The following is a 25,391-nucleotide window of genomic DNA, read 5'->3' as shown; positions in this document are numbered from 1 at the left end:
TAACCTTTCAAGACGATATTCAACTCGAGATGTACATGGAAATAAACAAACATTTGCTCCGACTAATGGCCTAAAACACTAAATACACAAACAATTCGAATAAATAAATAATACAAAAACAAATGCTATACATTTTTTAAAGCAACACGTACTGATAATGTTTACATATATTTTTAAAACTAGATTTAATAATTTTTATCCACAACGTTAGACCTAAACCGACGCGAAAGTGCTCGGGGGAAACCAAAACTACAACTCCCATAAGTAGAAAACCTGTTTCGGAAGTAATTTTAAATGACATAAAGTTAAAGAACACAACCAAATGCATTTTTGTTGTTTAGTTGTATTATATTAGCATTAAGAGCAGTAAAATAACCAAGCACTGTGTGGAAAAACTCGTATAAGTTGCCTTGTTAGCAAATTGGTGTTAGCTTTAGCTCGCGGGTGTCTGAATTGACGCAACTAGTTTGACAGCTCAAAGGAAAAGGAACCTGCTACAACTTTTAACTACATGATTCAAATTAAAACAAAAAAAAAAAACTCGTAAGGACAGGAATACTTTCACTTACTCGCACGATGATCGTTCTTCTTATAGGAGCAGCGCAACCGTCGCTGGACGGAAGTCAACGTAAAAGTTGACCAAGTAGGTCGTTGCAAAGCTGCACGGAGGTTGGCTTCTTTTTTTTCTTTCCTTTTTTTCATCCCCCTCTTCCCTGCAAATGTGCAAAGACACGACTAGGAGGGGGGAGCAGTTCGTCCCATACAACAAGCTGATTGTTCCGGGCTTACTCACTTTTACCTCCAGAGAGCCTAGCACGGTGCAAAGAAACATTTCTCAGGTAAGCCGTGCATCATCGACTGGATATTGCTTACATTAGATTTTATTTAACGTATCACATTCCTCGATTGCAAGAACTGACAGTTTTTGTTTCAATATAGTAATGCTTTTTCCCCTGACGGCATTTATTTCAATCGCATCTATGCGGTTTCCCTGCGCGGATTTTGTGCTTTGTACACAATTTTAGGACTGGATTCTTACACTGCGTTTAGTAACAATTCTCAATCATTGTAACTCAACATCGAGTAATGCCTTTTTTTGCGATTTGTAACGTTTTTTCCACGAATGTGTTTTCTCTTCAGCAGTGGGAATATTAAGGAGTCAAGCAGAATTCCGGGGCCACATGAGAATGGACTGGGAAAGTTCACAACACACAACAGTAATGCTCACGAATGTGTGAAGCAACTTGGCGGTGAGTCTTAATGATGACATGATGCATAATGTGCAGTATTAGTGGCCAATTTAATTGTCAAATGTAGCTGACATCGTGGAGTTTAAACACTAATACATACCTGTCAACCTGTACGGTTTTGCCGGAAAAAGTACGTTTATTATGCATTTTAATACGTGTACGACGTACAAGAAAATCTGTACGGAAAAACGCAAATTTATCAATTATGGGAACCATCCGGTATACACGGACTATCACGAAACGGCAAATCAATCAAGTCAAACGAGTTCGCCGCGGTAGCCTCTATCTCGGTATCGTTTTTTTTCGTTGCAAACGAAGCGAGCGGTTTGATGCTACTGTGCGCATGCGTCTGCCGCCTGGGGCTTTCTCATCATGCAATTTTCCGATCACACGTGAACAAAGCGAAATTATACATTATAACATAGGTTTGAATTTTCTTTGGATACAATCAAGTCTCAATGGCCGAACCTGAATTAAAACACTGTAATTCATTCTGATCTGAAAACAACAGGCGGGGTTGATTGACTACATTTGAAATACATGTGGTCTTAAAGAACATCGGATTTCATGTGGTAGTTGTGTAGTGAAAGAAAGTCCGTCTCTTTTTAGAGAACCGGCTTTTTCGGCTCAACTTATTAAACGGCTCACTTGCTTTGATGCATTATATTACGAATTATTATGTTGTATAAAGAAGTTGAGAAAAAAGGAAGTATAAAATGAGAAAATGAAAAAAGACAGGTTTGTGGTCATCCCTTTAATCAATATATTACCAACAATAGTTTAATGCAGAAAATGAATTAATAATTTCAATAAGAAAATGTAGTATTCCACTTAATTATATTTGCATGTATTTTTTCCTTTTACAGTGAACGTCCAAGCTACTTAAATTTTGAACTTTGTTTATAATAAACCTTATTCATGTCGAGCAACTCAGTATCTCACAACAAAATGTTCATTAACAATATATATGATATAACAAAACACATGTACAATATAACAAGTTAAACTACTTAGATAAACGCGTATGAAAAACAAATATGGTGTAAGATTATTTTGTAAGGGAAAATACGACAGTTTGTAAGGGCCTGGAGCGCGACAGCTATGAATTTAATCGTCAAATATGGCTGACATCGCGGATTTTAAACACAAATTACGGTGTTTTCGCAGTTATCCCGTTCCGTGACCATTCGGATCAAGTGAATTTTCTGCGAAGTTCAAATCGTAGTGAAATGTCTGTTGCTTGTGTTCACACATTTTTTTGCTTTGAACAATTTCATTGACACTATTAACAGCAAATAAACAATGTGAGGTCTGAACAATTTTTCTCCACAATCTTAACAGCAATTAAGCATATTCACAATTTCGTTATATCTGACAATATGACGTTTTAATAATTTTTTCGACATTTTTAACAGCAATTAAACATGACGTTTAACAATTTTTTCGACATTTTTAACAGCAATTAAACACACAATTTCATATCATATCCCAACAATATGAGTTTTTAATCATGTGTAAAGGGCAATACTACTGTGCAAGGGCATAGCTCTGTCATGGTCCCTTTAAGAAAGAATGTGGCGCGAGGGAGCAGGGAGGCGACAGATGCAGAAGCTTTGTGCTTTGGAGTCACTCTGTTTGCACACGGACGGTGTGAGTTCGACCAACAGTAGCTCTTGTGTGCAATAAAATGTATAGCATAATACAGTGGGACTTCGCGGTTTCACGTTCGCGGGGTCACAGCTTCGCGGGTCTAGATGGTAGGGCGCCCGCTTTGAGACTGGGAGGTCGCTGGTTCGCGCCTCGGCCGAGTCATACCTAAGACTTATAACATTGGTAAAATGGCGGCGCCCTCTGTTGGCTGCGGCTGCATCGGCTCGCTACAACGGGTCAGGTGTATCGACATTTCGTTCTTACAAAGAATGACAATACAAAGGAAATTATTATTATTATTATTAAAATGAAATAATATATATGTTTTTTTTTATTGTTTTTTTTTTATTTCTTTAAAGCATTTTTGAAGGGGTGTCGCTACTTGGCAGATTTTCACTTTTCGCGGGTGGTTTTGGTCCCAATTAACTGGGTCTAAAAAAAAAAAAAATAATCAAATAAAATAATTAAAAAAAAATATATATATATATATATATTATTTATTTTTTTTAAGCATTTTTGAAGAGGCGTCGCTACTTCGCGGATTTTCACTTTTCACGGGTGGTTTTGGTCCCCATTAACCGCAATAAACGAGGTATTACTGTACTGGTATCTGTTTACATGTGAGCATTTCTTCGCACATGCACTTACTTCATATGGGATATTTTGATGCCGCAAAGCACTGTGGGACTTGTAGTAAAGTGACAAGATAAGGATACACACAAGCTCCAGCTTACTTGGCAAAAAACCCTCATGGGTATGAGGTGATTCCCCTGGGACATTTCCGTTTTATATTCTGCCCCCTGGGCAAAAGTCCTACAGTTCATTTCTAGTTAATGCAACAGTTGAATCAATCTATACATTTCTGGAAAGCCCTGGATGAAGGCATTTTGTAAACAGACTGGGTGCAGCAAGACGGCCCTTTTTTCTCTACCTCTTTCTCTCTCTCCCTCTTTCTCACATGTATCGCTCTTCTTAACTCTCTTTCTCTTTTCTTAACTCTCTTTCTTATTTCTCTTTTGGACACTGTTTTATAACATTTCCCTTTTGTCTCCCTCTTTCCCTCTATTTTTCTCCTGTCTCTCTTTCGTTTTCTCTCTTTCTCACTCCTTCTCTCTTCCTCTCTTTCTCCCTCATTTTTTCTTCTGTCTTTTTCTTCCTATTCCTTCTCACTGGTTTATCACTTTTATCTCCTTTTCTCTACTCATTATTTTTCTCTTTTTATTCCTCTCCTTCTTTGTCCCTCTCTTTCATGCTCATTTTGTTTTTTTTTTTCCCTTATTTTTCATTTCTCTGTTTCGGTCTCCTGTCCTTTCTCTCTCTTTCTTATTCTTTCTCTCTCTTTATTCTCCCTTCTTTTCTCTGTCCCTGCTTTGTGCTTTATTTCTTTCTTGTAGTCCCTTTTTATCTCTTATTCTCTGGCTCTTTCTAGATCTCATTCTATCTTTCATTCTCTCTCTTTCTTTCTCTTTCATTCACCGTACTTATTTTGTTCTTTCTTTCATTATTTACGTCCATTCTTTTCTTTTCCTTTCTTTTCTTCTTCCCTTCTTTCTGTCTTTCTTTCTCTCTTGCTCCCTCCATTTTTGTCCCTCTATTCCTTTCTTTTCTCCCCCTTTCTTTTTTTTCTTTCTGACAATCTTTTCTCTTTGTTTTTCTTTCCTTCATTCCTTTTCATTTCTTTGCTCCTTTCATTCTTTCCTTCCTTCCTTCCGCCCCCCAGCTACAATGAGTTTAACAACCCCAGTTGAAAAAGTAGCACACATCCTGGAATCCCAACACTCAGTTTATTCAGTCATCCAGCTGTCAACTGGGTGCTCCTCAGTAATGAAAGGCAGCACCTAACGTAAGTAAGCACAGCTGTTGTTTAACCTGCTTACCTGTGAACACACCTTACCGAAATATCTTGCGTGCTATCATGAAGGAGAATTGCTTTGACCCAGATCAGGAGTTTGCAAACTTTATTGAGTCACAGGTCATATTAGGTTAACACTGAAGTGGGACCAAAACGCCAATGTCAATTTTTTTTAGTAGTGCTTTTTCCATTTTTTTAATCTGGGTGGGGCTGATTTAAAATGCCACAGTTTGCCCAACAATGACCTTGATCATGATCAACCTTGCAAATTTTTTTTTGTGGTGCTAACTTATCTTCTCCTTTTCTGTTCTGTTCTTTTTTTCTACCCTTCTATTCTTTTTCTCTACTCTTATTCTCTATTCATGTTCTGTTTTATTTCTCTTCATTTTTCATGTTTTTCTTTTGCACCTTCTTCATTAATTTTCTCTTATCTCATCTTGTCTTTGTCTTCTCTTCTCCCCTTCTTATTTCCTTCTTTTCCTCCTCATTTCATCTCTTTTTGTGTCTTCTTCTCTCCCTCTCTTTTCTACTACTCTCTTCTTTGTCTTTTCTTCACTCTTGTCATCTCTCCTTGTTCTCTTCTCTTGCCCTCTTATTTTCTTCTCTTCTCCTTTATCCTAATTTTTTTTTTCTTAACCTTCTCTTCTCTTTTATCTCTTATTTCTCTTCTCTACTGCTCTTCATTTTTCTACATTTCTCTTCCACTTCCCTTATATCTTCTTTTTCTTTGTTTTCTGCTTGTCTCTACATTTCATTTTTCTTTTGTAATCTTTCTCCCATCTCCATTTTTTGGTTTCTCCTCTTTTTTTTCTCTTTTTTTGTCTTAGCTTTTCTTCACTTCCCTTCTATTCTCTACTTGGCCTCTTCTTTTCTCTTACCTCATCTTGTCATTGTCTACTCTTCTCCCCCTTCTTACTCCTCCCCGTTTTCTCCTGTTCTCTTCCTTTTTTGCCTTTTCTTTTCTACTGTAATATCTTTTTTCCTCCCTTTATTCTTTTTTTCTTATTTTGTTCTTTTCTATTCTCTTCTATTTCCTCTTTTTATTTCCCCTCCTCTTTTCTCATTTGTGTAAAATCTGACAACTTTTGCCTTTTTCTTGTCCACCTTTCAGGCTACTCCACACACTCCCTCGCGGGGTGAAAGGCCTGTTCTGATGCAGATTGTTTACTTACTCCTGTGCCTTTTCCTGGCTGTGGCATCTACAGTGCAGCGTAGAACCCGCGAGGCCAACTATGCCCTCCAAAAGTTCCGCAGGAATGTGGCCACACCGGGTCAAACCTGGTTGGCTAACAACTGCATGAGGTTGGGTATCCTCTTGCGCCGAAAAAACGTGGTTGTGAACAAGCTGGCGTACGCCGCCGCTGCCGTCAAGAGGGACCAATCGCTTTCCGAGCCCGAACGTCACTTTCAGGTAGGAGACTGAAGTTTTTTGTCCTACTGAGGAAAATAAGCATCCTTGACCTTCGTACTTTAGGTGCACACCATCGAGGTTTTCCAGAAGGAGTTGAACGAGAGTGAGCACATGGTTTTCCAGGCGGTGCAGAGTTTGCAAAGGGCGTTGCAAGGGGACTACAAGGATGTGGTCAACATGAAGGAGAGCAGCAAACAGAGGTTGGAGGCTCTCCGGGAAGCAGCAATTCAGGTCAAGCCACGCTACAAGAATAGAATAAAATTGTCTTTAATCAGGCTTTCGCGGATTTTTGAAAGATCGGTAATTCATTATTGTAAAAATAAGGCCCTAATCGCAGTGTCTGAAATAACGGCGTGCATCTTTTACGTCAGTCGTACAACTTACAAAACATAAAAAAATCTTTCGTTTTTTATTTGTTTGTTTTTTTTTAACAAATAAAACGTTTTATTCCGATTTCGAAATCTTCGTTCCGTTTGGAAATTTCGGAATTTCGGTTCGTTTGGCAATTTGCATACTCGGCAGCCAGTCAGAAGCCTGCATAGAATAACTTCGTGCTTCCGGACTCTCCCGAGCGTTCTAAGGTTGCGCATTTGCATAGCATTTTCCAAAGTAGACGCACAGAGAACACAAGAAAATGTATAAGTGGCTAGGAATTGTTAAGATTTGTCAATTTAATAGCGCTCTTACTCGTGGTATTGTGGTAAGACGTTTTTCATTGTGTGACGTCATAACGCACCATTTTTGGTTTTGCTACTTGTTGATTGCCATGTTGTACTGAATTGTATTGGGAGACTATAAGAAAAGAGCAAAAAAACTAAGGAGGTGGAGAAAAGAAATGACAATAATGAGGAGGAGAAAGAGGCAAAATGACTACCGTATTTTCCGCACTATAGGGCGCACCGGGTTATAGGGTGCACCCCAAAAAAATAGTTTTTGGTCCTATATCTTCCATAGATAAGGCGCACCAGATTATAAGGCGCTACAATGGGAACGTCGACAAAACAGTAAGATAGTTCAGCCAAACTTATTACCCCCTTAACATTCCGAAAGCTTGCAAAGAAGCAAATAACTGTCGTAGACGCGTGCGGATGGGGTGTCAGTACGATGTCACTCAAATGCATCGTTCCATCATTCGGAAGGTTAAAGTCTTGGGATTCAAGAAATGCCAACCATTCCTTAGTTTCTATTTTCTTTTTCGCTCGCAACTTTACTGTGCATATGACAATAAACACTTGGAATTGAGTTTAATTTAAAAAAAGACCCCTCACAGAAACATCGATATCACTCTGAAACAAGATACTGGGAAAATATATAGCCGGAGTAGCTCACCAAAGTCGTTGTGTTCAATAATAATGTGCAACCATGGTCCTCTTATATCCGTGATTGTAGTAAATCCAGGAGAATAAAATATTTACAAATACAGAATAGTAAAAGATGCTTTCTCTATGCCGTAGACAACCAACAAAACTTGCTATTTACATTCATCTTTTTCGGCCAATTGCAGGGTTTGTTTTGCCCCTTTAGCCTATCCGAGCCTGTAAATAATAAAAAGGATCCGCCCCCTTTACCTCCGAATAACTTTAGCCAATAGTGATCGATTCAAATGATGATTGACACATTGGTTAGCCAATGAAACACCGGTATATAAAACCCATCATACACTGCGGACTACTTCACGTTCGGGGGGAAATCTAGTCGGCGGCTGTTGCATTAGTTGCAAGACTTTGCGACACACTGTATTATAAGGCGCATGGTCAGCTTTTGAAAAAAATTAAGACTTTTAGGTGCGCCTTATAGTGCGGAAAATACGGTATATAGTATCTTGTATTGTTCTTGTTTGCTTGCTGTTGAGGAATAGATATGCTCAAAGGCTGAACCACAATGTCCTGCTTATCTTCTCACACATGAGGAAACTGCACACTCTGACATATCCTGACCAGGAATCAAGCCCAAACCTTAGCCCCAGAAGAAAGATTCAAAAGAAGCGAACAAAATGTATGACTCTACAAAACGTAAACGTACAAAAACATCGTGGAAAGAGGAGTTCACGTGGCTTGTAGCAGACGACACAACGCAAACATTGTATGAATGAAGATGAGTAAATACAGATCCATAGTGATGGCAGAATGAAAACAGCAATGTCATATACATGCAATGAATGTTATAAGTACATTTATAATAAACTTAATTTTAAAGTGTTGTTCTGTTATAAATTCTGATTATCAATCCTTAATACTTTGCAACAATGTTTTTTTTTTTTGGCGATGAGCCGTGTTCAAGTTGTGAAAAATGCGGCAGGCAACTTTATGGCTGGGCAGGCAATTTTTCAAAGTTGTCTGCCCGGCTGTCCGGTAACTTTTTGTCATGAGTTTAAGACACTGCTTTATGTATGATTTTTCTATTTATATGTGATTTTTACATATATTAAGATTTGGAGAAATACACTGAAGATTAGCACAATTTTCTGCCATTGAGGTCAGATTTTTTTCCAGGGTAGAGGCAATATAGAAATTATAATCCAAGCAAAGGCAGCACGGCGGAGCAGTGGTTAGCGCGTGTGCGGCACAGTTGTAAGGTCTTGGGAACTTCCTATGTGCGTTCAATTCCAGCTACCGGACTTCCTGTGCGGAGTTTGTATGTTCTCCCCGTGCTTGCGTGGGTTTCCTCCGGGCACTCCGGTTTCCTCCCACATTCCAAAGACATGCATGTTAGGTTAATTGGCCGGTCCAAGTCGTCCCTAGTTGTGAATGAGCGAGTGAGTTGTCTGTCCCTGTGTGCCCTGCGATTGGCTGGCAACCAGTTCAGGGTGTCCCACTACCTGGTGATTGCTGGGATGGGCTCCGGCACCCCCGCGACCCTACTGAGGATAGGCGGTGCAGCTAATGAGATGAGATAATCCAAGCAGTGTCAAATATTTTCTTCTTCCTGTTTGGGTGTGATCACGTAATGTAAATTTTACATAAAAGGACATATAAAGAAGTACTTAATATTAACAATCCACTTTATCGGTTCAAAATATTTTTTGCAAAGTTTGTCTGTTATAAGTATCCAAGTTGCTGTTTATCGTTGTGAAGATTTATTTCATTTTACATAATGTTCTTTAATCATGTAGGAGGAGCAGGAATATGTGGAACTGGTGGCCGCGGAGAAACACCAGCAAGAGGCGGCGAAGAACGTCCTTGACCGGAATAAAACCTGGTCCATCGTTGACGAGATTTTGGAGGACGTCAGGAAAGCAGCGGACCGACTAGAGGAGCAGATAGAAGAACACGCCTTTGACAATAACAAGCAGGTTGGCAAAAAAAAAAAAATGTTCATATAGAAGCTGTAATTCCCTAGAATCTTTTTATACAGACGCTGCCATACTTATGAACGAGATCCGGACAATTGTTCGTAAATTGTTTCGGTGCTATTTTTTGTATGTTTGAGGTTTATATAAGTATATTTAAGGCTTGTATAAGTAACCTGCATTGTTTTGTAGTAAAAAAATAAACATTTCATAAAATAATATGCTCTATCAAGATAAATAAAGTTGAGTTTAACTTACTTTTAGAAGATGTGCTTCAAGAGGTCCTCCTCCGTGGTAAAAAGTGGCCGAAAAAAAGCGTTCCGACCATTTTCTCAACCGCATCGAGCTTTCTTATTCCATTTCCAAAAGAAATGGCTCTTCTCTTTTTTACAGTTTACACCAACCATATCGAACGGATGCACGAGATATTAAAATATAAAAAAATCAAAGTTCTTAGCTTGCTAGAGAAACAGTATAGAATGTTTGCACACAAACTAGGGAGAGGAAAGCGGATTTCTTCTTCGGGATGGATGCTGGATGACCTCTCACAGCACCACACACCGGTAGTAGTGGCAGAAAGAAAAACCACAATAATGTCCTGTACTCGGATTAAGGTTCACACAATACAAAATCTAACTTACAGCAATGTCCGGACATCCCGACAAAAAAATTATCGTATCTACCGTTTTACGTAAGTCGAATCGTATTAAATAGGGGAGCGTCTGTATAGACAAAATAATTTTTTACATCACCACTTTTCTGTACAGATGCAAGGAGTGAACGTGGAAGCGGTGCTGAGAGTGGAGGACGATGATGAAAACGGAGGCAAAAGAAAAAACAAATCCAGTAAGAAGGAAGCAGAAGACGATTTAGGCCTGAGCATGCTCATCGACTCGCAAAACAACCAGTATGTGCTGACCAAGCCCAGAGATTCCACCATGCCCAGAGCAGACCACCATTTCATCAAGGTCTGTTTTTACTCTTCTTCTGTAGTTAGTTAAACAGTAAAATCACCATCCTTTGCTAACAACATATTCACATTATGGTTTGGAATACAATGCTTTTTCAGCCCGTGGTTGCAGGCTTTACTACACTATAGGACATTAACGAATTCTTATACGTTGGCAAAAACGTTCAAAATGTGCCTGATGCTTTTGGTCGAAGTCAGATAAGCAGGGTTCGTACGGGTGCTTGAAATCCAGGAAAATGTTTACATTTTAAGACAGACGCTCCCCTACTTGCGAACATTTGACTTACGATAAACGGTAGATTTTTTTCGAGATGTTGAAAAATATCTGGACTTTGCTTTAAGTCAAGTCACATTTATTTATATAGCCCTTAATCAGGGTTGGGTAGGGTTACTTTAACTTGTTGAACAGAAGTGTTGTGTCACCCTGACCCAAGTGTTACGGCCGCTTTCTCGTGTCCCGTTTCATCTGGAGGGACAAAAGCATGACCAATTTAGGTGCAGAGGTGCCTAACTTGTTTGGGTGTTTGGGTATTGGGGTTGTCCAAATGTTTGTGTGTGTTTTTTTTCCATTTTTTTCCCTTTTTATTTTCTTTGTTATTGTATGTGTTTGTCTTGCTGTCAGTCACCCCTCTTGAGGGATATGACCAAGGTAGATAGATAGATAGATTATTATAATAATTCATATTTTTAAAAAGATCTACTAGTTGGTACCAGCGGTAGCAAACTTACAGTCTATATGAAGTATTAGTAGCAATACTAAGATCAAATCTGCTGACAGCAATGGAGAAAAGGCCAAAGGAAAAAGCAAAATGTACCTCCTTAAAATCAAACTGACTCGGAGGAGCAGCAAAAGAAAAAAACAAATCTTGAGGCTTTTGAGAACAGACTGACAGAGAAGATGCACATTAGAGTCCTAAACAATTGACCTTCGGTCTTACCTTGGTGTTCGGTTAAGTCAGTGCTTCTCAATTATTTTCTGTCACTCCCCCTCTCAGAAGAAGCTCAATATTGATAGTAACATCCATGCCAAATGTACCCATTTCAGCCCATTTCTGCTAAAGAAAAACTCGAGCATCTTATCAGCAGGGTTGGGTAGGGTTACTTTAACAGGATTACTTTCAATTACTTTTGGATTACTCCAATACCAAATATGCTAATAAAAGACAAAATAAACTAAATATGAATAAAATTATAAATTTTGTGCAGGCTTGGGGAGTAACGGAATACATGGAACGGCAAAAATGAGGTTGGCAAGCTGTTTGGATTTATTTTCATTCCGTTTCTGTCACATTTTATGTTAGTTTTGCCGGAGATCAATTAGATCAAAGCCAGGAGAGAAAGCTTACCACGTGTTGTGAGTCATAATTTTATTCATATTTAGTGTATTTTGTCTTTTATTAGCATATTTGGTATTGGAGTAATCCAAAAGTAATTGAAAGTAATCCAGTTAAAGTAACCCTACCCAACCCTGCTTATCAGCATGATTGGGATGTGATGTCTTTAAGTGACTGCCTCATCTATTTGGCTTCATGCTGTCCGCTGCCAACATTTCTAACATAACTTTAACATCTCTTTACCCCGTTTCTCTTCACCTGTCCTGCATCTATGTTAAATATTTTTGACTTGTGGTTTAAAAAGAGAAGGCAGGCTTCTTGTGGTAGGTGGCAGGAAATCAGATGAGGCCTGCCTTCCAGCGCTCCCTGAAAGGTCAGGATTTCATCCAGTCCTGACTTCTCTTCACTTTACTCAAAACAGAATCCCTCTTCTTACTTTCCCTAACAAGAGTTAGCTACTGGCCGGCTACCCCAGAATTTTGATGAGCCTGGTGCTCTCTCTTCCCCAACTTAGTGATCTCTTCCTCTCTCTGGGCACTGTCCTCAAATTCACCTACCTGGATAATTAGCATGTAAAACCACTCCCAGGAGGCAATTGATTGCAGGGCGTGTACTGTAAAGTAATGGGGGTCACAACCTCACCCAATAGGAATGGGTGTGTCAACCTACCCAGTACAGCCTGCCTAGTAGGCAGAGGAGGCAGATGTTTAGCAATTTTATGGGTATTTATTGTGGGTGCGGTGCATTGATAGAAAACCACTCCAGGGGACCTTAAGCACAACGTTTTCACGAAACAGCACACACACACACACACACAACCACACCCTGGCACAAATCGGGAAAGACAGACAAGGGATACCGGGGACAAGTCAATTGTCTAATGTTCTTTCTCCCCGTTTAAATATAACAACTTCATACCAGTCAACCTCCACGGCTCCATGCCCTTACAAACTGTCGTATTTTCCCTCGCAAAATACAAAATAATCTTACACCATATTTTTTTTTTTCAAACGTGTTTATTTATGTAGTTTAACATGTTATAGGACAGCACGGTGGCGCGGTGGATAGCTCGTGTGCGGCACAGTTCTGAGGTCATGGGTTCAAATCCACCTACCAACCTTCCTGTGCGGAGTTTGCATGTTCTCCCCGTGCTTGCATGGGTTTCCTCCGGGCACTCGGGTTTCCGCCCGCATTCCAAAAACATGCATGTCAGGTTAATTGGCCGGTCCAATTTGTCCCTAGGTGTGAATGAGCGAGCCAATTGTCTGTCCCTGTGTGCCCTGCGACTGGCTGGCAACCAGTTCAGGGTGTCCCCTGCCCACTGCCCGAATATGGCTGGGATGGGCTCCAGCAGCCCCCTGACCCTACTGAGGATAAGCGGTGCGGATAATGGATGGATGGAACATGTTATATTGTACATGTGTCATATTGTTGATTAACAATTTGTTGTGAGATACTGAGTTGCTCGACATGAATGAGGTTTATTATAAAACAAAAGTTCAAAAATTAAGTATCTTGGACGTTCACTGTAAAAGGAAAAAATACATGCAATTAAGTAGAATAATACATTTTCTTATTCAAATTATGAATTCATTTTCTGCATTAAAGTATTGTTGGTAATATACTGATTAAAGGGATAACCACAAACCTGTCTTTTTTTATTTTCTCATTTTATACTTCCTTTTTATACTTCTAAAACCAGATTGGTGGCCTTGGGGGTATGGCGCCCGCCCCGAGACTGGGAGGTTGTGGTTCAAGCCTCGGCCGAGTCATAGCTAAGACTTAAAAACATCGGTACCCCTGCTTGGCGTTCAGCATTAGGGGTTGGAATTGGGGGGTTCTGTCACCTAATGACTCCCAACACCTCATTTGGGTTGAGCGAGGGGGCTGGGAATCCCCTCCTCTGAATCAATCTCCCAAAAAGAGTCAGAAATGACTCTAGCCACCTCCCACTAGGGGGATATGGCTGTGGTATATATAATACTTCCTTTTTTTCTTAACTACTTTATACAACATAATAATTCGTAATATAATGCCCCAAAGCAAGTGAGCCGTTTGAGAGCCGGCTCTCTTTTATGAGTTGAGCCAAAAAAGCCGGTTCTCTAAAAAGAGACGGACTTCCTTTTCACTACATCAAACCGCTCGCTTTGTTTGCAACGAAAAAGAACGATACCGAGATAGAGGCTTCCGCGGCAAACTCGTTTGACTTGATTGATTTGCCGTTTCGTGGTAGTCTGTGTATACAGGATGGTACCCATCATCGACAAATTTGCGTTTTTCCGTACAGATTTTCTCATACGTCGTACACGTCTTAAAATGCATAATAAACGTACTTTGTCCGGCAAAACCGTACAGGTTGACAGGTATGCAACTTGCTGAGACCGCGGCATGATAAAAATGATGAATGCCACTGTCATTTTAAGGTTGTCAGAATCTTATCTTACAAAACGGCATCCTATATGTTTGTGTAGGATTTGGTGTCCGTGGTCATGTTGTCTCTCCCCTGCGGTTGGATATGCACCCTGGTGGGTCTTCCTCCCATGTTCGGTTACATCATCTGCGGAGTCCTACTCGGCCCTTCCTGCCTCAACAGTATCAAGGTGTGTGAGATTGCGATTGTGCGTCCGTCACTCAGAAGTTCACTCAGACTGTTTATGCGGTGCGCAACAGTCCATGGTTCAAGTGGAGACTTTGGGAGAACTCGGCGTGTTCTTCACCCTCTTTGTGGTGGGGTTGGAGTTCTCACCTGAGCGGCTTCGCAAGGTAAACTAAAAATGTGGCTTCTAAGAGGTACGACGAAAGATGGAGAAATATAGATATTTTCGATTATATATTTCTAGGTCTGGAAGACGTCCCTGCAGAGTTCCTGCTACCTGTGTCTACTGATGGTGTTGAGCGGCCTCCTGTGGGGACAAGTTCTGCACATTCAAGCCATCCAGACGGTCTTCATCTCCACCTGCCTGTCCCTGTCCAGCACCCCGCTCGTGTCCCGTTTCCTAGCGGGGGGAATCAGAGGGGAGAAGGAAGGTCAGTGTGGAGATTTCAGCCCAAAATTGTGTAAATCCAACAAAAGCACTGTAGCAGTTAGTTTGAGCTGAACATTTATTTCAGTGTGTAAGTCTTACAGATAGTCAGGATTAGGCATGGAGCAATAAATATCAAGTTATAGTATTAGTTTTAGAAACTTATCAGTAAAAAACTGAAAAAAACATAGATGCCACCACCCATTTAACAGAAGCTTTCGTCTCTAATTCAATATATAATTATTGGTACATTGGAATGAGTGGAGAGGGGTTGTAAGAGGATAGTGGGATGTTTAGACGCGTTCTAAGGGTTTACCCCTGCCGCACCTGTATGATGCGGCAGGGGTAAACCAGTGAAAGCTGTCGGACCCTGCTGTTGAACAAAAGAGTGTGTTGTGTCACTCTAACCCAAGTGACATGGCCGCTTTCTTGTGTCATCTGGAGGTACGAAAGCATGACCAACTTGGGTGCCGTGGTGCTCAACTTGTTTGGGTGTTTGGGCATTTGGGTTGGCCGTGGTGCCAAAAATTTTGTGTGTTTTTTGCTACTTTTTTCCCTTTTTTATTTTATTGGTTTTTGTATCTGTTTGTCTCACTGTCGGTCACCCCTCTAGAGGGATATGATCTGGGTAAATAGATAAATAAATAGACATCAAGATGCATGTGTTAAAAATCAATTGATTCCAGTGTTCATTTCCCCCCTTTCTGCTCTTCTTTCCCTTTCGTACTTTTCCTTTGCTTCTTCTTCTCCCCGTCCTCTTTTTTATCCTCTTTTCTTCTCCCCTCCTTTGTCCTCTTTTCTTCTCGTCATTTCGCCTCTTTCTCCTCCCCATTCTCGTCATTTCTTTTCTCCACCTCCTTAGTTTTTTCTCTCTTATAGCCTTTTTTTCTCTCCCCTCCTTTTCTCATTTTTTTTTTCCCTTCTCTTTTTCTCTTCTAATTTTCTCGTCCTCTTCTAGTTCATCTCCTTTCCTTTCTTTTTTATTCTATTGTAATTCCTCTACACAAGCTAATTGATGCTTTCAACTTCTGCAAAGTCCTGGAGTGGCTCTTTCCTATACACAAGCTGGCTCAAAGTAGCTCTCTCTCTGTCACTTTCGTTCTGTAAAAAATAAAAGCAGCGGCATTAGCTCAGGAGGTAGAGCGCTCGTCTTGGGATCAAGAGATCGCAGGTTCGAATCCCGGCTCCTCCGTGTTACATGTCGAAGTGTCCTTGGGTAAGACACTGAACCCCTAATGCCCCCAATAAGCAGGTCGGCGCCTTGCATGGCTGCATGGCCGCTATTGGGGGTGTGAGTATGTGTGTGAATGGGTAAGTGTGAAGCACATTGTAAAGCGCTTTGTGACGTCTTCATTGACTTGAAAAGCACTATATAAATGCAGACCATTTACCATTTGTGACCGACAGTATTAGCGGTAATTGAAACCTTTTGCTTTTTAACACCACTGTAATTTGCTATTTATCAAGTTATAAATACAGAGATCCCTCGGTTTTCGCAGTAAATGAGAACCAGTAAAGTGAAAATCCGCGAAAAAACATACCTCGAGATGATGTCATTACCGACTGAGAGTATACAACCGGAACAAAATAACGACTATGAATCTTCAATTGATAACACACAAGACATAATTGCAGTTGAATGGATGTTATTTTTATCAAAATTAAAATTACATTGGAGGACTTTTATCAAAAGCACCCGCAGCTTCAGGTATGAGTGAAGAGCGCCCACTTAACTTCAAGATGCACGCCCCTCCTGCCCCTAAGTGGTCCGGGCCTTATCACCCGTCGCTCCCCACGCATAATTCTTAACGCTTGGACCCTTGCCACACCGTATTGGTACAGCACCAAGTGGCTGGCTAGTTGTGCGCTAGCAGTGGGTGTCCTCGACACAGAGCGCCTGGTAAGTTGCACGCTAGCATCAGGTGTCCTCAAATTGAGCCATGTCTCCGCGATGATTAAAATACGACAGTTTCCCACGAGTTGTAGCTCCAGCTCATCCATTTAGTACGTTTAGGATCATGGTCATGAGATCAAACGTTCCTGTGTGAGTTTGCGTGTTCTCCCTGTGCTTGTGTGGGTTTCCTCCGGGCACTCCGGTTTCCTCCTAAATTCCAAAAACATGCATGTCAGGTTAATTGGCCGGTCCAAATTGTCTCTAGGTGAGAATTAGTTCTTGAGTTGTGTCTCCTTGTGTGCCCTGCAACTGGTTGCCAACCATTTCAGGGTGTCTCCTGCCCACTGCCCTAAGATAGCTGGGATGGGCTCCAGCACCCCCGCAACCCTACTGAGGATAAGCGGTGCAGATAATGGATGGATGGAGGATCTGGCAGTGCTGATTCCGCACGGTTAGCTTGTGAGGGTTAGTACGTAGCTTAGCCGTCTCAGAGAGCGCTCCTCCTGACGTTTCAATAGTAATCTACTAAGCACCCGCTGGTGATCCCCATTTCTTTGCGTTCTTCTGACTTTCCTCAGAGTCCGATTTAATTAAAGAATTTATTTTTAATGTTACGAGCCGCTAAAAGCTAGTGGTCACTACGCTTCCTGGTTCGCTTTGGGAGGTAGCACCTGAACGTTGTTTGACTAACAGCATACACCAGCCTATCACAGTCCCACCCACCCAACATAGAGCGCCTTTTCTCATCTCTCTCACTGTCTGCAGTCTTATTAGAAACACAATGCACGATACTTTGATATCAATGACAATAAAGACAATTCATTGCATTTAACAATCCAAGAAGAAGTGAACCAGATATAACCAAAGTGTGAAGTAGCAAGGGGTTTCTTTAAACACAGTATTTTCCAAACCTTTCAACGAATAACTTCACTCCAAAGACAAATTATACAGTGGTGCCTCTACTTACGAATGTTTCTACATATGAAAGTTTCAGGTTACAAAGTACCTGAATGGGAAAGTATTGCCTTATGTTATAAAGGCATTTCAGGATATAACATCAAAATACAGTGCAGTACACGCTACTATTAGACACTCCCAGAGTTTCCCGAACGTAAACAAACTCTCTATCGCTTATGATCTGCCTGGCTACCCTTTGCACATGCGTGCTCCCAGCATGCTCTTCATTTTACCGGCACATTTCCGAGTTCAGAGACGAGGAGAAGGAGGGGTTCCGGCAGGATAACAGGATGGCAGAAGCAGCCATCATTCAATCAACTCAAAAGACATTTAAGCAACATTCCATGAAGTCTCGTAATTTGTGTAAAGGAATCATCCAGAAAAAGTGTTGACATGTCTGACGCATTATCAAAAGCTGCAGACTTCTTTGGGTCAGTTTTTGTCAGAGCTATATATTATATAAACTCTCTGTTGGCAGAATTACTCAAATAAAAGCACTTATTTTGGTTTTAATCTACTTCGTGGAAGCTTCAACCCTGCTGACGCAGCCATGCTAACCCCGGCTGCCTCCACGGCGGACTGAAACTCTCAGTCGGTAGGCGTGGTTTATTTTTCGTCACAGAAAACAGGAAAAGGAACACACACACGAGCGCGACTTCACAATAAAAGGATATAAGAAAGAAAAACGCACTTATAGATATAACAAATGAAATTAGACTGATGTTTGAAACGTCAGTCTGAAAAATGCACATATCCAAAACAGCCAACTTTACAGTTTTTCAAGAAACTAAGGCAAAAAGATGAATGAATGTTTCTATTCTTGTCCTTTTTCAGTATGTGCCACTTGTTTTATATTTATTGTGAGGTACTTTGTTTTAACATGTATTTGTTTCATGTTTCGATGCTCTTTTATGATTTGTTAAACAATATACTGTACTTTTGCGGGGGCTTGGAACGGATTCGCGCATTCACATTAAAATTGCGTCTCGACTTACAAAGTTTTAATGTTAGTGAGCTACTCTCAGAACGAATTAAGTTCGTAAGTAGAGTCACGACTGTATTTTGATCCTACCTTAATCTAGCAAACTGTTGACCACACAAATGGATGAACTGAAAATGTTCTCGAGTGACTTCTTGTCCTTGTTCCTTTGGCACGAAACAGGCGAATTGGAGTACAGCAGCGTCCTCCTCGGGACTTTAGTCATGCAAGACGTTCAGCTAGGCCTTTTCATCGCTGTGATGCCCACCCTCATTCAAGCCCAAAGCGGGGACGCAGAAACGTAAGTCTGGTGTCACCCGGAATGCCGAGGCGATGTCAAACTGTGGTTTGCACCGCAGCAGCTTCCTGTATGGGAGTTTTCGCCTGCTGAAACTGCTTGGACGGGTCCTGGCGTCGCTGGCTGCCGTCATGCTGCTCTGTGTGCTGCTCAGATCCTTCCTGGTTGGACCTTTTTACAGAAAGCTACACGCCGAAAGCAAAGGCAACAAGGAGATTCTCGTCTTGGGAGTGGCGGCTTTTGTCTTTTTCATGCTAACGGTACGCACTTTAGTATATCATATGTTATATTATATCTCGCAAATAGTTATTTTCTCTTCATTATCTAAATCAGAGGGCCGGGAACCTTTTTGACCCAAAGAGCCATAAAAGCAAAAAATGTTTTAAAAAGAAATCGGGAGAGCCACATCATATTATTCAGACAAAATTGAAAAAACTGCCAAACACGCTCTCTAGAGAAAAGCTAATTCTTCAGCACATTTTATTTCACCGTGTGTCATTTGATGATTTAATCAAATGTAAGAAATGATAATAATGCCAAATCCTGTGTCCCAAATCAATGTAAATATGGCATTTACAATTTGTCTTCCACCTTCAGTTAAGAGTGTTGAGGCATTTTTTTCCATGGAATTTGTCCTTAATAACTGTTTCAAAACAATGTGCATGCAAAGTTCTTTTGTAAAAATGTCACAGATTACTGCAAACGATGAGAAGCATATTGTCATATTCACTTTCGGTGTAGACTGAGCAAGAGAGAGAGAAGGAAGTGCCCTGCGCTGTCTGTAGGGATCCGCCCACCTGTACTGCTCACCCAATCAAAGTCGTTTGCCAGCGTTTTTATTTATCAGTTTAAATGGTTTCTTATCAAATTTCGGCATTAAGTTGCTTCAGCTTTATATGGACCAAAATCAGGATGAAATCACTTGACTTTGGAACGCCACAGAGAGATGTGCAATAGTTACATTTTATTTCGGAGCCGTACGTACTCATGAAAAGAGCCATATATGGCTCCCGAGCCATAGGTTCCCTACCCCTGATCAAAATCATTATCAAGGGTTTATTACAGGTATTTGAACCCTTGGTGTGTATTACATAGCGACACCTAGTGGTTTTAAAATACTTCATTCATTTAAACACTATTGATCCAAATAAAAAGCAAAAACACATATGTCAAAGATTATTAAGACTCCTAGATTTAGGAATAAGTTATTATAATACATAACTATAGATGCCTTTTGCAGAAGCTGACACATTTGACTACTGTTTTGCTACTATGGAAGTCCGAATGCAAAGGTAGCTAATACCAGTGGTGCTTTTAGCACTTAACAGCCATTTACCTTCCACAGCTGATCAATGCATGTATCTGTCGCCGTATCCCGTCCTTCAAGCATCTTCCCCTTTTTCGCACTTTCCTTCTCTAGCCACCCATTTTAACCACTTGGCTGCAGGCTATGGTTTAATGCACACTAAGTTGTAAATAATGACAACAAAGACAATAACGCAGCTGGTCATGCAAGCAAATTTTTCGGAGTCCTGTGATTCGGAAATCTTGACTTTTTTTCCAGTTGTTTCCTTCTCTTGCCACTCATGTTAGCCACTTGGTTGCAGGTCATGCTAACCACTATTGTTGTTGTTAGCTGCTCCTGCGTCGTCCTTCAGTGTCACTCGCCTGCCACAGCTGCTCATGCAAGCGAATGTAGAGTTACGGGATTAAGTAATCGTTGGCTTTATTCAACCCACTGTTTTCTTTTCTAGCCACTCATGTTAGCTACTTGGCTGCAGGCTTTGGCTCGCTGCTATTTTGATTGGTAGCTGCTCTTGCGTCCTCACCAGTGTCACTGGCCTGCCACAGCTGCCCATTTAAGCGAATATCACGAGTTCCTTGATTAGGACCTTTTCCCCCTGTTTTCTTTTCTAGCCACTTATGTTAGCTACCTGGCTGTAGGCGATTGCCTGTAGCTATTTTGATTGTTAGCTGCTCTAGCATCGTCCTTAAGTGTCCCTAGCCTTCCACAGCTGGTCAAGCAAGCGATTGATGCTGATGTTCATGATTCAGAAATCCTCTGCTTTTTTTTCCCACTGGTTCCTTCTCTAGCTACTCATGTCGCTGAGTTCCGTGATTCAGAGTCCTGAGGCTTGACAAATTCTCGTTTGCCCTTGTAATCTTTTACTTGCTTTTTAGCAGCTTTTCACTTTAAACACTAAAGTTAGCATACAGCTCTGACAGTTTTTTGCTCTTTTCGATTGCTCCAGGTGTATTCAGGTCCTTTGGTCTTTTGTTTTCGCTCGCGGTAATTCACCTTAGGTTTCATGTAATGTTGCTAGCTGAAATATAAAAATAGGGAATTCGGATTCAAATTTTGTCAGCCTTCGGGCCTTAGTAGTTTGTCTTCTGTCATGAATACTGATGTGACTTGGCTGTGCCCGCTCATTTGGCGCCAACTGCCGCGGGTTCTGATTGGCTCCCTGTCAGTATTTGAACCCAGCCCTGTCAGTCCCCTTTTATCAGTCTGTCTGCGAACCTCTGTTTTTACACGGCAAGCCTTTTTTCGATCCTGACTCCTGCCTGTCCCGTTTTCGCTCCCTTATGACTCCAGCTACGACCCGTTTTGATCCTGACCACCTCTACTCTTCAGTCCAGACTTGCGACCCGTTTCTGACCCAGACCACGTTTTTGATCTCCTGTCCCGGCTATCGACCTGTTTTTCCGTCCTTGACACTGCCATCGCTCGCTACGGAAGATCCACTTCTGTGTTCGGATCACAATCAGAGTACGAGAGCGACTTGTTTCCCGCGCCTAGCGAACACCGGATCATGGGCGCAGCCCTTCCTCTTTCCTTTAATAAAACTTGTGAGAAACGTAACGCAATTGGGTCCTGTTTCCATTCTTGTCCTGAAATCTTCTTACAATACACACCCTTAAGCTCCTTTTTTACCTATGATCTCTAGTGGTTAATTATTGCACACTGTAAGCTTAGAGGTGTCGGTGTTTTACAAAACCCCTTAATATTAAATCTATTTTTACATTTATGTGCAAAAAAAAAATCAAATTTCTTTTTGGGGAATAATAATAATCTTCCTGAAAAAAGTTTTTATAAAAAAAAGTTTTATTCCACATTATCCAAATGTGAGAGCTGTGAAGTAATAAAAAAATGAGCCTGTAATCGTGTCACTAGACGGCTGTTGTTAAGTTTATTGTTATTGATTATTGCTGCGTTAACTTTTCAAGGTTACAGAGTTTTTGGACATCTCGATGGAGTTGGGGTGTTTCCTAGCCGGAGCGTTGCTGTCCTCCCAAGGTCACATGGTCACGGTAGAGGTCAAGGGATGCTTCGAGCCCATTCAAGATTTCCTCGCCATCATTTTCTTTGCTTCCATCGGTGAGATCCTCGCAATTATTTCGTAACAATATGGATGTGGGGCGTGACGCTTGTTGTGACGCCGCAGGTCTTCACGTGTTCCCTACCTTCGTGCTCTACGAACTCACCATCCTGGTGGCGCTCACGCTCACGCTCGTCATTTTGAAGGTAACCCCTTTTGATTTCTTTCAGTTTTTTTGTGTGTGTTTTTTTACGAGTCTTTCTCCTCCACGGACAGTTCATGATGGCCGTGCTGGTGCTTTCCGTGATCTTGCCGGCCAACTCTCGTCACATCCGCTGGATTGTATCTGCCGGGCTAGCGCAAGTCAGCGAGTTTTCCTTCGTCCTCAGCAGCCGGGCCCGCCGTGCTGGCATCATCTCCAGAGAGGTGAGACTGAGAGCTATTTTTTTTTCAAGCAGCTTAAAGACTAAAGTACAGTAGACCCCCAGGATGCCACATGAATCCGTTCCGAGGTGGGGATCGCAAAGTCAAATTGCTGTATAACCAGGGATAGAAACCTATGATAATTCGTTAATACCTTACAAACCCCCAGTACCTCCGATTAAAAACGTTAAAACAACAAAATACGGTCATACCTCTCGAGATGAGCACCTCTAAAAACAAGAATTTCAATATCCAGTATTTGTTTAGAACAAAAATCTTGCTCCACATATGCAGGGTTGGGTAGGGTTACTTTAACTGGATTACTTTCAATTACTTTTGGATTACTCCAATACCAAATATGCTAATAAAAGACAAAAGAAACTAAATATGAATAAAATGATGACTCACAACACGTGGTAAGCTTTCTCTCCTGGCTTTGATCTCTTTGATCTCCGGCAAAACTAACATAAAATGCGACAAAATGAAAATGAATCCAAACAGCTTGCCAACATCATTTTTGCCGTTCCATGTATTCCGTTACTCCCCAAGCCTGCACAAAATTTAGTAATTTTTTTCATATTTAGTTTTCTTTTGTCTTTTATTAGCATATTTGGTATTGGAGTAATCCAAAAGTAATTGAAAGTAATCAAGTTAAAGTAACCCTACCCAACCCTGCACATATGACATGCGTACAGAGCTTCCCCCCTCCCCCCACATAGTTGGATCCAGCCATCTCTGTCTGTCCCTCACCCCCCTCCGGAGAAATACAAAGCCTGCAACAAGGACAATACAAACATCTTTGTTCCTTTATCATCTTTGTTTTCTTTTATCCTCACTGTAAAATATGAAACTGGAGTGCCACGTCCAATTTCGTTGTCAATATGTTCAACCCAATTTGTAACAATGACAATAAAGGTGTATTCTATTCTCTATTCTATTCTATTCACCACTCGAGACTGCTCACTAGCCGCGCTACATCTCTTCTTAAAAGCGCTGTCCAGAATTTGAAAATGTTTTACCTGCTGACACCATCTTCTGGCTTAAATCATAATTGAAACCTTTCTTGAGTGCTTGTAAGTAAGTGCATTTCTAGACGCGCTCTTCTTTTTTTCCTCTTTTTTTTAAGGTTTGGATTGGGTGTGGACTGTATTTGAAACAGTCATTTTCTTACTTTCACCATTTTCATGCTATACGAGCATGAAATCACTCTTCATCCTCACCGTTTTCCTGCTTCCTAATGTATTGCGAATCCCAAACAGCTAAGGTAAAAGCAAATAGGCTCAGTGGAAAAATGAGTTATGAGGGTTATTGGGCATACTTAGTATAGAAAACATTCTACTTTCAACCTTTTAAGGACACCTCAAACTTTAATAACACTTGCCTAACACATTTCTGTAGCATTTTGAAGGGGAGGCAAATATCCTTATACCTTTGTCTTAAAATGACCTTTAGAAAGTGAAAGCGTTACGAGGCCAAATGCATTTGTGTTTAAACTAACAGGAAACAATCCATGCTGTCTTACTCAGGTGTACCTGCTGGTTCTAAGTGTCAGCACCCTCAGCTTGCTTCTGGCACCGATACTTTGGAGAGTGACCACGCACAAATGGCTGTCACGGAGAACGCTCACATGGGAGTGGGGGGAGTGAAATCCCCCACCATCCGATTTACATTCACCAAGAATCAGAGGAGAGCAAAGTCGGGGACCTTTACCAAATAGGCCTGTTAATATGTATTCAGGAACTGTCTCCTCAAGTGATATATCCGGAAGTTGTGGAGCAGTCTGGAGGAATTTGGGCCTTCCAATTTACACGTTGTGCCTCTTTGTGCATTCAAGCTTCACATATTGCGATGGTACAGTTCATTTAGTTTAGGTTTGTTTGTTTTTGATAGCACGGGTTTCCTTTCCACAATTACTTTTGAAATGATTTACATTTTCTAACGGAAGGATTTGCACATGCCGGAGATTTACAAGAGGTCTACAAGCCATTCCTGATTTTATTTTAGTTTATTTTATTTATTTTTTGCACATCAAAGAGTAAACTTGCACTAATTTTCATTGCATTCAGAACTCTGGTAGGGTTACTTTAACTGGATTACTTTCAATTACTTTTGGATTACTCCAATACCAAATATGCTAATAAAAGACAAAATACACTAAATATGAATACAGTAAAATTATGACTCACAACACGTGGTAAGCTTTCTCTCCTGGCTTTGATCTCTTTGATCCTCGGCAAAACGAACATAAAATGCGACAGAGACAAAATGAAAATAAATCCAAACAGCTTGCCAACCTCATTTTTGCCGTTCCATGTATTCCGTTACTCCCCAAGCCTGCACAAAATTTGGTAATTTTATTCATATTTTGTTTCTTTTGTCTTTTATTAGCATATTTGGTATTGGAGTAATCCAAAAGTAATTGAAAGTAATCCTGTTAAAGTAACCCTACCCAACCCTGCTGATAAGATGCTCGAGTTTTTCTTTAGCAGAAATGGGCTGAAATGGGTACATTTGGCATGGATGTTACTATCAATATTGAGCTTCTTCTGAGAGGGGGAGTGACAGAAAATAATAGTAATTGAAAGTAATCAAGTTAAAGTAATCCTACCCAACCCTGGTTGTGTGATTGTTTTTTATGTACTTATCAAACAAGTCTTCCCCCTCCCCCAACTGTATGTATTCATAAAACTTCCTTCCAATGGAAATATATTTGGTTATTTATTAAACTGCTTGTTCTTTTA

The 25,391-nt window shown here is 40.8% G+C and overlaps 2 protein-coding genes across 5 annotated transcripts in view; one reads left to right on the top strand and one right to left on the bottom strand.

Annotated features, from left to right (window-relative positions):
• Positions 1-811, bottom strand: part of dcun1d2b (DCN1, defective in cullin neddylation 1, domain containing 2b) — a 12,185-nt gene extending 11,374 nt beyond the window's left edge. Inside the window, exon 1 of the mRNA XM_088333748.1 lies at positions 570-811. The gene's annotated coding sequence lies outside the window, so the exon portion shown is untranslated. The remainder of the gene's footprint in view (positions 1-569) is intronic.
• Positions 1-25,391, top strand: part of slc9d1 (solute carrier family 9 member D1) — a 25,875-nt gene extending 484 nt beyond the window's left edge. The window contains exons 2-17 of one of the 4 annotated variants that reach the window (XM_088333739.1): positions 596-643; positions 730-839; positions 1,141-1,250; positions 5,864-6,163; positions 6,227-6,394; positions 9,276-9,455; positions 10,220-10,420; positions 14,228-14,356; positions 14,427-14,519; positions 14,597-14,783; positions 18,793-18,910; positions 18,969-19,167; positions 22,136-22,286; positions 22,354-22,433; positions 22,504-22,653; positions 24,177-25,391. In XM_088333739.1, coding sequence (XP_088189865.1) covers positions 5,906-6,163; positions 6,227-6,394; positions 9,276-9,455; positions 10,220-10,420; positions 14,228-14,356; positions 14,427-14,519; positions 14,597-14,783; positions 18,793-18,910; positions 18,969-19,167; positions 22,136-22,286; positions 22,354-22,433; positions 22,504-22,653; positions 24,177-24,296 — 2,034 coding nt within the window. In that variant the 5' untranslated portion in view covers positions 596-643; positions 730-839; positions 1,141-1,250; positions 5,864-5,905 and the 3' untranslated portion in view covers positions 24,297-25,391. Of the gene's footprint in view, positions 1-278; positions 840-1,140; positions 1,251-5,863; positions 6,164-6,226; positions 6,395-9,275; positions 9,456-10,219; positions 10,421-14,227; positions 14,357-14,426; positions 14,520-14,596; positions 14,784-18,792; positions 18,911-18,968; positions 19,168-22,135; positions 22,287-22,353; positions 22,434-22,503; positions 22,654-24,176 lie in introns of those variants that run through there. The other 3 variants (XM_088333738.1, XM_088333740.1, XM_088333741.1) reach the window with 3 other exon arrangements.

The sequence above is a fragment of the Urocampus carinirostris genome, chromosome 4, assembly GCF_059441175.1.
Source record: "Urocampus carinirostris isolate Australia breed hairy pipefish chromosome 4, RoL_Ucar_1.0, whole genome shotgun sequence".
Lineage (NCBI taxonomy): Eukaryota > Metazoa > Chordata > Actinopteri > Syngnathiformes > Syngnathidae > Urocampus > Urocampus carinirostris.
Note: the sequence above shows the minus strand (reverse complement) of the source record. Positions and strands in the feature narration are given on the sequence as shown.